The sequence below is a fragment of the Hyla sarda genome, chromosome 1, assembly GCF_029499605.1.
Source record: "Hyla sarda isolate aHylSar1 chromosome 1, aHylSar1.hap1, whole genome shotgun sequence".
Lineage (NCBI taxonomy): Eukaryota > Metazoa > Chordata > Amphibia > Anura > Hylidae > Hyla > Hyla sarda.
This window is the reverse complement of record NC_079189.1, coordinates 371977683-371991795: the sequence shown is the minus strand read 5'-3', so window position 1 is coordinate 371991795 and position 14113 is coordinate 371977683. Positions and strand designations below refer to the sequence as shown.

At 44.3% G+C, this 14113-nt stretch overlaps 1 protein-coding gene across 5 annotated transcripts in view; it reads left to right on the top strand.

Annotated features, from left to right (window-relative positions):
* PRUNE2 (prune homolog 2 with BCH domain) overlaps positions 1–14113 on the top strand; it is a 315426-nt gene that overhangs the window by 151345 nt on the left and 149968 nt on the right. For all 5 annotated transcript variants that reach the window (XM_056523470.1, XM_056523460.1, XM_056523444.1 and 2 more), the window contains exons 9-10: positions 11–4742; positions 13095–13842. In XM_056523470.1, the coding sequence (XP_056379445.1) occupies positions 11–4742; positions 13095–13842 (5480 nt within the window). The remainder of the gene's footprint in view (positions 1–10; positions 4743–13094; positions 13843–14113) is intronic.

The following is a 14113-nucleotide window of genomic DNA, read 5'->3' as shown; positions in this document are numbered from 1 at the left end:
CATTTCATAGGTGTGCTGTGAATTGGAAGAATGCCCAAATCCTTTCCTCGATCTTGAGCCATCAGATTATGGGTGTGATCGTTTTTTTGTTTATCAGCAAGATAGTCCTTTGGTAACTTGTGAGCAAGTGGCAGCAATCATCAAAGAAGCCATCAACAGAAGACGTATCGGTATGGTACCCAACAGCCGGACCTCCTCAACAGAAGCTGTTGCTGGTAGCGCACCTCTCTCACAGGGATCATCTGGTATCATGGAGCTATATGGTTCTGATGTAGACCCACAGCCAAATCCATCGAACTTCTCAGATAATCAGCAAGATATTAATGGATCAGTTCAGGCCCAAGTGGATGTCAATGTCGATCTTGTGAGCCCAGATAGTGGCCTTGCAACAATAAGAAGTAGCAGGTCTTCTAAAGAGAGTTCTGTTTTTCTCAGTGATGACAGCCCAGTTGCAGAAGTTGCTGGTCCTCATCACAGTTTTGTTCCTGGAATTGATTCTTATAGTCCTATCCCAGAATCTGTCATTGTTGAGGAGGAAACCCCGTCAACAAGGAATAACAGTGATAATCTTGATCTCTTCAGCTTTCATCTGACCCCTAATATTCACTCTGAATCTTCATCACATTCTGCAGACTACTCTATGGCTGATGACTTCTTTTTTCAGAGTGATTCCTCAGAGGGACAGCAAGCTACTGCTCAAAAAGAACACATCCAGCACCATTTCTACAGAGATGATATAGTTAACCATTCATCAAAACTGCTAAATTCCAAATCTGGAAAGGCTACATTGTTAGAAGTAGAAAATGTTAGTTTAGTAGAGTTTGATGACAATTTCATGCATAGTCCTGAAAATCATGAGGATCTTTGTGATAAACATCCCAGTGTAAGTGATCTTGTTGAATTCAGCTCTCCTTTATCTTCTGATGCTAATGGTCATGCAGAGGTAACAATTCCTCCTACACCAATGAATAGTCTTGTGGAAAGTTCACCTCTAGATAATGGACCCCCAACTTTTTTTCCAGAGGACGTAATAGATAAAATTAATGAAATAGAAGCTGCTGACATACCTCAGGTTAAATATTCCTATTGGTGGAATGGAGGTGAACCAAACTTAACACAAGAGGCCTTGTTGAATGCTGACATGTGGAGTTCAAGTGAGCAGGTATGCAATAGCCCTGATTCATGGAAAGGCCAAAACCAAAAAGACAATCATGAAGCTGCGCACATGGCTGGCTCATTTGATATGAAAGTACCTAACTGTCATAACAGGGATAATCATGATAATAACACCAGGCAGGAAAACAGAACATTTTCAGATTTATGGAGATCAAACCATCCTATTCAATCAACCTCAGATCCTTGGTGTGGCTCCCCAGATAGCTTTGGACAATCTGCAAATCAGCCCTTCGATACGTGGGATATGTCTCATCATTCTAACTATAAGAAATACTTTTCCAAATCAAATGAAATAGGTGACGTATCAAGTGACCATTCTTCAGAATATACTCATGATATGAATAATGGTAGTGACAAACTGGACCAAGAAATACTGGAAGAAGAGCAGCATATAAAAAGAAAACATGACTCTCCAAATGGACGATTACAATGCTTTGATTCTGATCAAGAGTCATCAAATGATTTAAGACACATACAAAGAAATCTCTGTGTTTGGGATTTTGGTCAAAGTAATAAAGAGTCAAATATTCTTAAATCAGAAATTGATTGGGAAGACCCCTTTTTGTCTTATAGATGTCTGGACTTTACAAACCCTGGCACCAGCAATGAGTGTATTGTTTCTCCTCCAGATACAAATTACTCAACGTCAGACTCAATATCTTCTCCTCTGTATGAAGATGATATGAAGGAACCTAAAAAGACATGGGAAGAACCAAAAACTGAATTAGTTCATGATCAGCCAGTGGTTGTTAATAGTAAAAATAGTGAGTTGACATTGGATGACACTAGCACATCCAATATAGAGAGCATTAATAATCCTTCTGAATTGCAATCTAGAACATCTGACAATGAAGTAAACTTCATGATAGAAAAAAGTGACGATATGAACAATCTAAGACCCTTTTCATGGCAAGACTTTAGCCATAAGAGCACAGAAGAGGAAAATTTGCCTGAAAGTAGCAGAGATTTACCCAGTGATGAAAATTTACTCAGTCCATTTGCTGATAACATGCTTCAGTTCCCCTTAGCAAACAATGAAAGTCATTTTTTTCAGCGTGATCATCAAAGTTCTTCACCGAGTAAATTACCAGATGATGTTCTCCTTAAAAATCATGAGCCATATGTAAAAGCCAATTCAGATGTAAAAGTCAGATCAAATTCTTCTGATGATCATTCCTATGTTAAGTTACCAAAAATCCAACCTCAATCTCCCGATATTCTGAATAAGGTAGTAAATGTTTGCAACGAACATCAGTTTGAAGCAAATAGCAAACGCCATGAAGAAGTGACACATGAAACGGAAGAAGCCATTTGGGAAACAGATCTGCAGTATGATACAGAATCCTCCTCTTTGAATACTCCTGATGATTTAGATACTTTACAGAATGTCAATTTATCAAATAAATCTCCAGTGTTGGATTTAAGGGAAGCATGTGATGACTGTGACAAAAATATAAACTCTGTCATCAACTTGTCTCCAGTCAATGACTCCCAATATCAGGTCAACAATGAAAACAGGAAATGTTTATCAAATAACTCAGGTTCATTGAGTCTAGAGGTAAACAACACCCATGAGCCCCATATTTATGAAAAAAAATTCTATACTACTCAGCAATCTCCTAATAGGAACATTGAAATAAAAGAAAATATATTATACAAAAATATCAATGGCAGACCTCACATAAACCCTACAAATATTGATGCCAATGATGCTGTTGTATGTGGAAGTGCCTTAAATACCTCTGTTGATTTAGATATATCAAATGTTAGGAAAATAGACCCTTGTCATAAGTTAAATGTCCTAAGTGACTCTTCCTATTCCAGTTCACCAAGCCCAGAGTTAGCTGAAAGTTTGGGTGCGCTACATGATGGCATTTTGTATAGAAATAATATAGAACATCCATCAGTGTCAAAGAATAGCGCCTATCAAACTGTTACAAAGGATCCCGACAGAATTAACCCTGCAAACACATCATCAAGTATGATCAGTAAAGTTCCTATGAATCTGGATATTTGGAACACACAAATTTGTGTGGATTCTGAATCTTCGTCAAGTCCGGAGTCAAACAATGTTCTAGATCATCCCAGCCCTGTGGATAGAAATGTTAAAAACTGTTTCCAGGAAAAGGTGCTGGATCTGGAAACAACATCTTTATTTTTTAATGATACTCTTTCCAGTTCCACTACTCCCGGCACAGAAGAAGAAAGTTTGGAGGATCAGCTTGATTGTTTTCATGATCATCCTTCAGTGGCGTATAATAGAATAAATTCCAAGACAGGAAGTCTGAATACTTTTTCAGATGAACAGGAACAATTCTCACAGGTTCCAAACAATTTGCACCTGATTGATGTTGGGTGTAAGGAAGATAACCAACTTGTAGACCCAACTGAAACTAGAGGTCAAAATAAAGATGAAAAAACATTGTACATATTAGATTGCTTGGAACAAGATACACCAACCCAAACATACTTCCAGTCAAACATTGAACCTCATCAATTTAGTGGCTCACATGCTAATATTTATAGCCCAAGCAATGTAAAACTTGGTCTGTCATGCAAACCAGAGTTTTCAGGAAATAGTGAGGACACTAACCGAGAAAGCACATGCATTGATTCTGGTAATGTGGATTCTAAAAAAAAAACATCAGACATTCTGGGCACTAATAAAGAATCCCATCTAGTCAATGAGGTTGATTTTTCTTGCGATGATCTGGATCAACACAATGATATGGAAAGAAGCTTTGAATGCTGTGAAGCATTAACCATAGAAAGTCCTAACCAAAGTGACTATATTCCAGACTTTCTAGATGACTACACTCAACAATCCTCTCCATTCTTTTTTGTAGAACCAGACCAATGGAATATGTCAGAGAAAGCATATACAAAAATGTCACTGAGTGACAGTCCTGCTGTACTATACAGCTGTGAAAACAGTTCTCAGGCTTCTGATAGCCCAGATCTGTGTCGAGAATATGAATACAGTCAAATATACCAGCACCATGTGAGCACAAGCAATATTCCTAGAATAAGAGCTCTATCTGAAAGTACAAAAGAAAAACAAGATATTACTTATGTTGAAGACACAAAAATATCTAATTCTCTACCTTTACTTGCATGTGATAGCCATACATTACAGTCTTTAAACATTGTGGAAAAATTTGATCCAGCAGCCTACCCTACAGATACTGGTGAGGCAGGTGACATGGAGTGTGAACTTAATAGTGATAGTTCTGTTAATTCACCTCTTTCTTTAAATAATGACTTGATCTGTAGCATCCACAAAGGCCAAAACACATTAATCAAGGAACATGAATATTTTATACAGTCAAAAACATCCAACATAATACTCTCAGGATGCTCAGTTTCTATCATGGGCAGCGATCATAAGCAAAGACTCGAGCAAGATATTTCTCAGAAAACAGCTGATAATTCTATAGAAGAGGAATTGGAATCTCTACTTGGAAAGACACCGGCAGAGACAGAAACACAGTTTACAGACAAAGGAGGGTGGCACAAACACATTTTTCCAGCAGATGGCAACACTAGTCCATTACAACTTTCTACCGGTAAGAACGCCTTCAACATTCCGAAAATAATAAGTCTGTAATAATGGTGACAATAAGCTTAATAAGTCAAAAAATGTGAAAAAAGTGAAAAATTCCCTCCCCCAATATAAAGGTAAAATGCCAGTTTTTCCCATTTACCCCCAAAAAGCAGAAAAAAATGTATAAACATATTTGGTATCACCACATGCTCAAATGTCCGAATCCTATCAAAATATAATGTTAATTATCCTGTATGGTGAACGGCGCAAAAAAAAAGAAAAAATTCCAAAATTGCTGCTTTTTTTGTCACATCATATTTGAAAAAATGTTTATAAAAAATGTATTAAATGTTTTATATACGCAAATGTGGTATCAATAAAAAGTACAGATCACGACGCAAAAAATAAGCCCTCATGCAAAAATGTAATTGGCCTGGTCCTTTAAGTGGTACTCCGGTCCTTTGGATAGGGGATAAGATGTCTGATTGCAGGGGTCCCGTCGCTGGGGACCCCCGCAATCTCTCATGCAGACACCCACCTGTGGCAGCTGCACAGAGCGATGTTCGCTCAGTGTCTGAAGGGTCACAACTACAGGGCTGGAGTCCCAACTCAACTGCAAATCATGACATCACAACTCCGCCCCTTGTGACGTCACATCCTCAATGAAAGTCTATGGGAGGGAGAGTGACGATGGGTGTCTGCATGAGAGATTGCGGGGGTCACGAGCGGCGGGACCCCCGTGATCAGACATCTTATCCCCTATCCTTAGAATAGGGGATAAGATGTCTTAGGGCCGGAGTACCCCTTCAAGGACAAAATATGCTTGGTCCTTAAAGGGGTATTCCAGGAAAAAATCTTTTTTTTATATATCAACTGGCTCCAGAAAGTTAAACAGATTTGTAAATTACTTCTATTAAAAAATCTTAATCTTTTCAGTACTTATGACCTTCTGAAGTTAAGGTTGTTCTTTTCTGTCTAAGTCCTCTCTTATGACACATGTCTCCGTAAACACCCAGTTTAGAAGCAAATCCCCATAGCAAACCTCTTCTAAACTGGGCGTTTCCCAAGACAGGTGTCATCAGAGAGGACTTAGACAGAAAAGAACAACCTTAATTCAGAAGGTCACGTACTGAAAGGATTAAGATTTTTTTAATAGAAGTAATTTACAAATCTGTTTAACTTTCTGGAGCCAGTTGATATATACATAAAAAAAGTTTTTTCCTGGAATACCCCTTTAAGGGGTTAATATAGAAATTAAGGCTTATAAAATCATGGCTTTGTCCAAGCTGAAGCACAGGCATGGACAAAGTCCAATAAGTGAGGGTGGGCTAGCACTACTCTGTGCTCTATCCTGTCTGATGTAAATGAATAACATAACACACCATGCTGAATAATTTTCTACATAACTGAATAGTAATCTACTCAGTTCATTTTACTCTACATGAAGCCTACATAAAAAAACTAAACCTAAAGCAGCAAAAAAACTGGAAAAATAAATGAAACACACTGTGGTCCCTGCTGTAAAAGAGCACAGTGTAAATTGGCTCCAAAACCAAGAACTAACAAACAAGAGAAAAGAAAGTAGCTTAAGATAAATTTTTAGATATTTCATTACATTAAATAGACAAGACATGATAAGATACATAATAAAATTATTAAAAAGAGAAATCAAAACATGAAAAATTGGCATTACCACGATCTCAAAGAAGGATATAAGAAATAACTGTTACGCCGAGCGCTCCGGGTCCCCGCTCCTCCCCGGAGCGCTCGCTACACTCTCCTCACTGCAGCGCTCCGGTCAGATCCTCTGACCCGGGGCGCTGCGATACCGCCTCCAGCCGGGATGCGATTCGCGATGCGGGTAGCGCCCGCTCGCGATGCGCACCCCGGCTCCCGTACCTGACTCGCTCTCCGTCGGTCCTGTCCCGGCGCGCGCGGCCCCGCTCCCTAGGGCGCGCGCGCGCCGGGTCTTTGCGATTTAAAGGGCCACTGCGCCGCTGATTGGCGCAGTGGTTCCAATTAGTCTGATCACCTGTGCACTTCCCTATATCACCTCACTTCCCCTGCACTTCCTTGCCGGATCTTGTTGCCATCGTGCCAGTGAAAGCGTTTCCTTGTGTGTTCCTAGCCTGTGTTCCAGACCTCCTGCCGTTGCCCCTAACTACGATCCTTGCTGCCTGCCCCGACCTTCTGCTACGTCCGACTTTGCTTCTGTCTACTCCCTTGTACCGCGCCTATCTTCAGCAGCCAGAGAGGTTGAGCCGTTGCTAGTGGATACGACCTGGTCACTACCGCCGCAGCAAGACCATCCCGCTTTGCGGCGGGCTCTGGTGAAAACCAGTAGTGACTTAGAACCGATCCACTAGCACGGTCCACGCCAATCCCTCTCTGGCACAGAGGATCCACTACCTGCCAGCCGGCATCGTGACAGTAGATCCGGCCATGGATCCCGCTGAAGTTCCTCTGCCAGTTGTCGCTGACCTCACCACGGTGGTCGCCCAGCAGTCACAACAGATAGCGCAACAAGGCCAACAGCTGTCTCAACTGACCGTCATGCTACAGCAGTTACTACCACAGCTTCAGCAATCATCTCCTCCGCCAGCTCCTGCACCTCCTCCGCAGCGAGTGGCCGCTTCTGGTCTACGCCTATCCTTGCCGGATAAATTTGATGGGGACTCTAAGTTTTGCCGTGGCTTTCTTACCCAATGTTCCCTGCACTTGGAGTTGATGTCAGACCACTTTCCCACTGAAAGGTCTAAGGTGGCTTTGGTAGTCAGCCTTCTGTCTGGAAAAGCCCTGTCTTGGGCCACACCGCTCTGGGACCGCAATGACCCCGTCACTGCCTCTGTACACTCCTTCTTCTCGGAAATCCGAAGTGTCTTTGAGGAACCTGCCCGAGCCTCTTCTGCTGAGACTGCCCTGTTGAACCTGGTCCAGGGTAATTCTTCCGTTGGCGAGTATGCCGTACAATTCCGTACTCTTGCTTCAGAATTATCCTGGAATAATGAGGCCCTCTGCGCGACCTTTAAAAAAGGCCTATCCAGCAACATTAAAGATGTTCTGGCCGCACGAGAAATCCCTGCTAATCTACATGAACTCATTCACCTAGCCACTCGCATTGACATGCGTTTTTCCGAAAGGCGTCAGGAGCTCCGCCAGGATATGGACTCTGTTCGCACGAGGCGTTTCTTCTCCCCGGCTCCTCTCTCCTCTGGTCCCCTGCAATCTGTTCCTGTGCCTCCCGCCGTGGAGGCTATGCAGGTCGACCGGTCTCGCCTGACACCTCAAGAGAGGACACGACGCCGCATGGAGAATCTCTGCCTGTACTGTGCTAGTACCGAACACTTCCTGAAGGATTGTCCTATCCGTCCTCCCCGCCTGGAAAGACGTACGCTGACTCCGCACAAAGGTGAGACAGTCCTTGATGTCTACTCTGCTTCTCCTCGTCTTACTGTGCCTGTGCGGATATCTGCCTCTGCCTTCTCCTTCTCTACTTATGGCCTTCGTGGACTCCGGATCTGCAGGAAATTTTATTTTGGCCTCTCTCGTCAACAGGTTCAACATCCCAGTGACCAGTCTCGCCAGACCCCTCTACATCAATTGTGTAAACAATGAAAGATTGGACTGTACCATACGTTTCCGCACGGAGCCCCTTCTAATGTGCATCGGATCTCATCAAGAGAGGATTGAACTTTTGGTCCTCCCCAATTGCACTTCTGAAATTCTCCTTGGACTTCCTTGGCTTCAACTTCATTCCCCTACCCTGGATTGGTCCACTGGGGAAATCAAGAGTTGGGGGCCCTCTTGTTCCAAGGACTGCCTAAAACCGGTTCCCAGTAACCCTTGCCGTGACTCTGTGGTTCCACCTGTAACCGGCCTCCCTAAGGCCTATATGGACTTTGCGGATGTTTTTTGCAAAAAACAAGCTGAGACTCTACCTCCTCACAGGCCTTATGATTGTCCTATCGACCTCCTCCCGGGCACTACTCCACCCCAGGGCAGAATTTATCCTCTGTCCGCCCCAGAGACTCTTGCCATGTCGGAATACGTCCAGGAAAATTTAAAAAAGGGCTTTATCCGTAAATCCTCCTCTCCTGCCGGAGCCGGATTTTTCTTTGTCTCCAAAAAAGATGGCTCCCTACGTCCTTGTATTGACTACCGCGGTCTTAATAAAATCACGGTTAAGAACCGCTACCCCCTACCCCTCATCTCTGAACTCTTTGATCGCCTCCAAGGTGCCCACATCTTTACCAAACTGGACTTAAGAGGTGCTTATAATCTCATCCGCATCAGAGAGGGGGATGAATGGAAAACGGCATTTAACACCAGAGATGGACACTTTGAGTATCTGGTCATGCCCTTTGGCCTGTGCAACGCCCCTGCCGTCTTCCAAGACTTTGTTAATGAAATTTTTCGTGATCTCTTATACTCCTGTGTTGTTGTATATCTGGACGATATCCTGATTTTTTCTGCCAATCTAGAAGAACACCGCCAGCATGTCCGTATGGTTCTTCAGAGACTTCGTGACAATCAACTCTATGCCAAAATAGAGAAATGTCTGTTTGAATGCCAATCTCTTCCTTTCCTAGGATACTAGGTCTCTGGCCAGGGACTACAAATGGATCCAGACAAACTCTCTGCCGTCTTAGATTGGCCACGCCCCTCCGGACTCCGTGCTATCCAACGTTTTTTGGGGTTCGCCAATTATTACAGGCAATTTATTCCACATTTTTCTACCGTTGTGGCTCCTATCGTGGCTTTAACCAAAAAAAATGCCGATCCCAAGTCTTGGCCTCCTCAAGCGGAAGATGCCTTTAAACGACTCAAGTCTGCCTTTTCTTCGGCTCCCGTGCTCTCCAGACCTGACCCATCCAAACCCTTCCTATTGGAGGTTGATGCCTCTTCAGTGGGAGCTGGAGCTGTCCTTCTACAAAAAAATTCTTCCGGGCATGCTGTTACTTGTGGTTTTTTTTCTAGGACCTTCTCTCCGGCGGAGAGGAACTACTCCATCGGGGATCGAGAGCTTCTAGCCATTAAATTAGCACTTGAGGAATGGAGGCATCTGCTGGAGGGTTCAAGGTTTCCAGTTATTATTTACACCGATCACAAGAACCTCTCCTACCTCCAGTCTGCCCAACGGCTGAATCCTCGCCAGGCCAGGTGGTCTCTGTTCTTTGCCCGATTTAATTTTGAAATTCACTTTCGGCCTGCTGATAAGAACATTAGGGCCGATGCTCTCTCTCGTTCCTCGGATGCTTCTGAAATTGAACTCTCTCCGCAACACATCATTCCTCCTGACTGCCTGATTTCCACTTCTCCAGCCTCCATCAGGCAAACTCCTCCAGGAAAGACCTTTGTTTCTCCACGCCAACGCCTCGGAATCCTCAAATGGGGTCACTCCTCCCATCTCGCAGGTCATGCGGGCATCAAGAAATCTGTGCAACTCATCTCTCGCTTCTATTGGTGGCCGACTCTGGAGACGGATGTTGTGGACTTTGTGCGAGCCTGCACTATCTGTGCCCGGGATAAGACTCCTCGCCAGAAGCCCGCTGGTTTTCTTCATCCTCTGCCTGTCCCCGAACAGCCTTGGTCTCTGATTGGTATGGATTTTATTACTGACTTACCCCCTTCCCGTGGCAACACTGTTATTTGGGTGGTCGTTGATCGATTCTCCAAAATGGCACATTTCATTCCTCTTCCTGGTCTTCCTTCAGCGCCTCAGTTGGCTAAACAATTTTTTGTACACATTTTTCGTCTTCACGGGTTGCCTACGCAGATCGTCTCGGATAGAGGCGTCCAATTCGTGTCTAAATTCTGGAGGGCTCTCTGTAAACAACTCAAGATTAAATTAAATTTTTCTTCTGCATATCATCCTCAATCCAATGGACAAGTAGAAAGAATTAACCAGGTCTTGGGTGATTATTTACGACATTTTGTTTCCTCCCGCCAGGATGACTGGACAGATCTTCTACCATGGGCCGAATTCTCGTATAACTTCAGAGTCTCTGAATCTTCCTCCAAATCCCCATTTTTCGTGGTGTACGGCCGTCACCCTCTTCCCCCCCTCCCTACCCCCTTGCCCTCTGGTCTGCCCGCTGTGGATGAAATTTCTCGTGACCTTTCCATCATATGGAGAGAGACCCAAAATTCTCTCTTACAGGCTTCATCACGCATGAAGAAGTTTGCGGATAAGAAAAGAAGAGCTCCTCCCATTTTTTCCCCTGGAGACAAGGTATGGCTCTCCGCTAAATATGTCCGCTTCCGTGTCCCTAGCTACAAGTTGGGACCACGCTATCTTGGTCCTTTCAAAATTTTGTGCCAGATTAATCCTGTCTCTTACAAACTTCTTCTTCCTCCTTCTCTTCGTATTCCTAATGCCTTTCACGTTTCTCTTCTTAAACCACTTATCATCAACCGTTTCTCTCCCAAATCTGTTCCTCCCACTCCTGTTTCCGGCTCCTCGGACATCTTCTCCGTCAAAGAGATTCTGGCATCCAAAAAGGTCAGAGGGAAAACCTTTTTTTTAGTGGATTGGGAGGGTTGTGGTCCAGAAGAGAGATCCTGGGAACCTGAGGACAATATCCTAGACAAAAGTCTGCTCCTCAGGTTCTCAGGCTCTAAGAAGAGGGGGAGACCCAAGGGGGGGGGTACTGTTACGCCGAGCGCTCCGGGTCCCCGCTCCTCCCCGGAGCGCTCGCTACACTCTCCTCACTGCAGCGCTCCGGTCAGATCCTCTGACCCGGGGCGCTGCGATACCGCCTCCAGCCGGGATGCGATTCGCGATGCGGGTAGCGCCCGCTCGCGATGCGCACCCCGGCTCCCGTACCTGACTCGCTCTCCGTCGGTCCTGTCCCGGCGCGCGCGGCCCCGCTCCCTAGGGCGCGCGCGCGCCGGGTCTTTGCGATTTAAAGGGCCACTGCGCCGCTGATTGGCGCAGTGGTTCCAATTAGTCTGATCACCTGTGCACTTCCCTATATCACCTCACTTCCCCTGCACTTCCTTGCCGGATCTTGTTGCCATCGTGCCAGTGAAAGCGTTTCCTTGTGTGTTCCTAGCCTGTGTTCCAGACCTCCTGCCGTTGCCCCTGACTACGATCCTTGCTGCCTGCCCCGACCTTCTGCTACGTCCGACTTTGCTTCTGTCTACTCCCTTGTACCACGCCTATCTTCAGCAGCCAGAGAGGTTGAGCCGTTGCTAGTGGATACGACCTGGTCACTACCGCCGCAGCAAGACCATCCCGCTTTGCGGCGGGCTCTGGTGAAAACCAGTAGTGACTTAGAACCGATCCACTAGCACGGTCCACGCCAATCCCTCTCTGGCACAGAGGATCCACTACCTGCCAGCCGGCATCGTGACAATAACAACATCACATGTATACAAAAATCATGCATGTAAGTGCAAATGCAATGTGCATAGTCAACAAACCACAACCTTAAAGGAGTACTCCGTTTGAAACATCTTATGCTCTATCCGCCGTTGGGGACTCCTGCGATCTGGGCCGGCAGCATCTGGAACACATAAGCTTGTAGCTTCCGCGTTAGTGACATCATGTCACGCCCCCTCCATTCATGTCAATGGGAGAGGGTGTGATGGCTGGTACATAGCCGTCACGCCTTCTCCCTTAGACGTGAATGGAGGGGGTGTGGCAGCCCGAATCGTCAGTCATCTGGCACGGAGTGAAGTTTGCTTCGTGTACCAAATGACAAGGGTGCCGCACTGGAGATCTAACCTCCTTTGGATAGAGATAAGATGTTTCCAGCGGAGTACGCCTTTAAGGGGTCTCCCCTCTGCAGGGAAAGCCTACAGAAAACCACACCCATTAAAAATACTTTAATTGTAATTCTTTAAAGGGTGATTTTCCCCAGTATATACCAAATGAAATGCTAAAATTCCAGCGGCTCACTCCTAGTCCCTTTAAAAAAAAAAAAAAAAAAAGGGTCTCTCTCACCACTAGGTGGAGTTAATGACCCCCATTAATGGAGCTCTCACATTTAATACTGGTCCCCCTGTTCCTAGTATGGATTGGGACTAAAATCAGTCTCCAGCACTTGTGTTATTATGTGTGTTAAGAGTTTCTTTACAACCACGAGTGATAACTGCATTATTATCACTGACAGCTTCCCCGGCGTTTCACCTGCGTACCAGCTTTGTCAAGGGTTCTGAGGCTGAGTGCATAGTAATTAGACCACATATATAGTGCCAAGTACCTCTAATGCAAAGTACATGGAAGAGCACTTAGGTAAGCGAGAATAAAATACTTTTAGAACTAGGATGATAACACTCTAACACTGTTTCAGTACAAAGACCTTCCAGGAGTAGGTCTTTGTACAGAAATGGCATTGCATTTGACTATGAATTTTATTTTTATTTTTAGAATCCAGTGGACCAATACAAGTGTGGAAACATGACATAGATGTAAATGTGGCAGCAGAAGACAACAATGTGCCGGATGATAAAGATACCGCTAAACCAGATGTAACAAATAGCAGCAGCTTGGAAACCAGCTCTCCTTTTGTGTTAGCATCTAAAAGTAAATTAAACATTTTCCCATTCAGAGACATCAGTGTGGAGCCTCTTCAAACAGAGTCCGATACAGCTTATTCAGTGGCTTCTCCAGATACATTTCAGTCAATCTCCATGACAAATGGAAGTGAAAACCAAATGACCCCCGGATCTGGATTCCAATCCTTTTATTTAGAAGAAAAAAATTCTTCTACTCTACCTCAAAGAAGAGAGAGTAAAAAGAAATCTGAAGAAATCTCAGAACATGAGCACAGCTGGAGTATAATACTAAGCCAGACAGAGGCCTCTGATACTTCACCTGAGGACATATTTAGCAGAGCAGAAACTGCAGACTGTGATAAAGACTTGGGAGAGTTTTTATATATGGAATCTGAAAGACAGGGTGGATATCGGACATCAATAAGAGAAGGGGATTATATAGACCTTGAGGAAAGCTTTGAACTGTGCAAACTAGATGAGAGCAGCACCAAAGCACAGACAGAAATAGATCATCTGTTAAAATCACAAGAAACGGGGCTACCGTTAAAGCTTCCTTCTGAAGGTGGCACACTTGCTAAGGAGGTGGCAATTGACTCCACTTCTAATGTTTCTGATCAAAGGTAGGATTTCTGCATGTTTGTGAAAGAATGCCAAAACATCAAAAAATGGGATGTTTTTAACAGTTTCAACTTTCTGCTGTTGAAACATATATCACACCAAAGAGTATATAATTAGAGGGGGTTTTACCATCTCTTACATCAACGTCCATTTTGATAATGCAAAAGTAAGCAATTTCTGCAAATAGATGTTACTAGAAAATTGTCTACTTTTTATGTTATGCACATACTCTGTTCCCATTGTTTACGGCTTGTTGCCTAGGTTACCGATCAG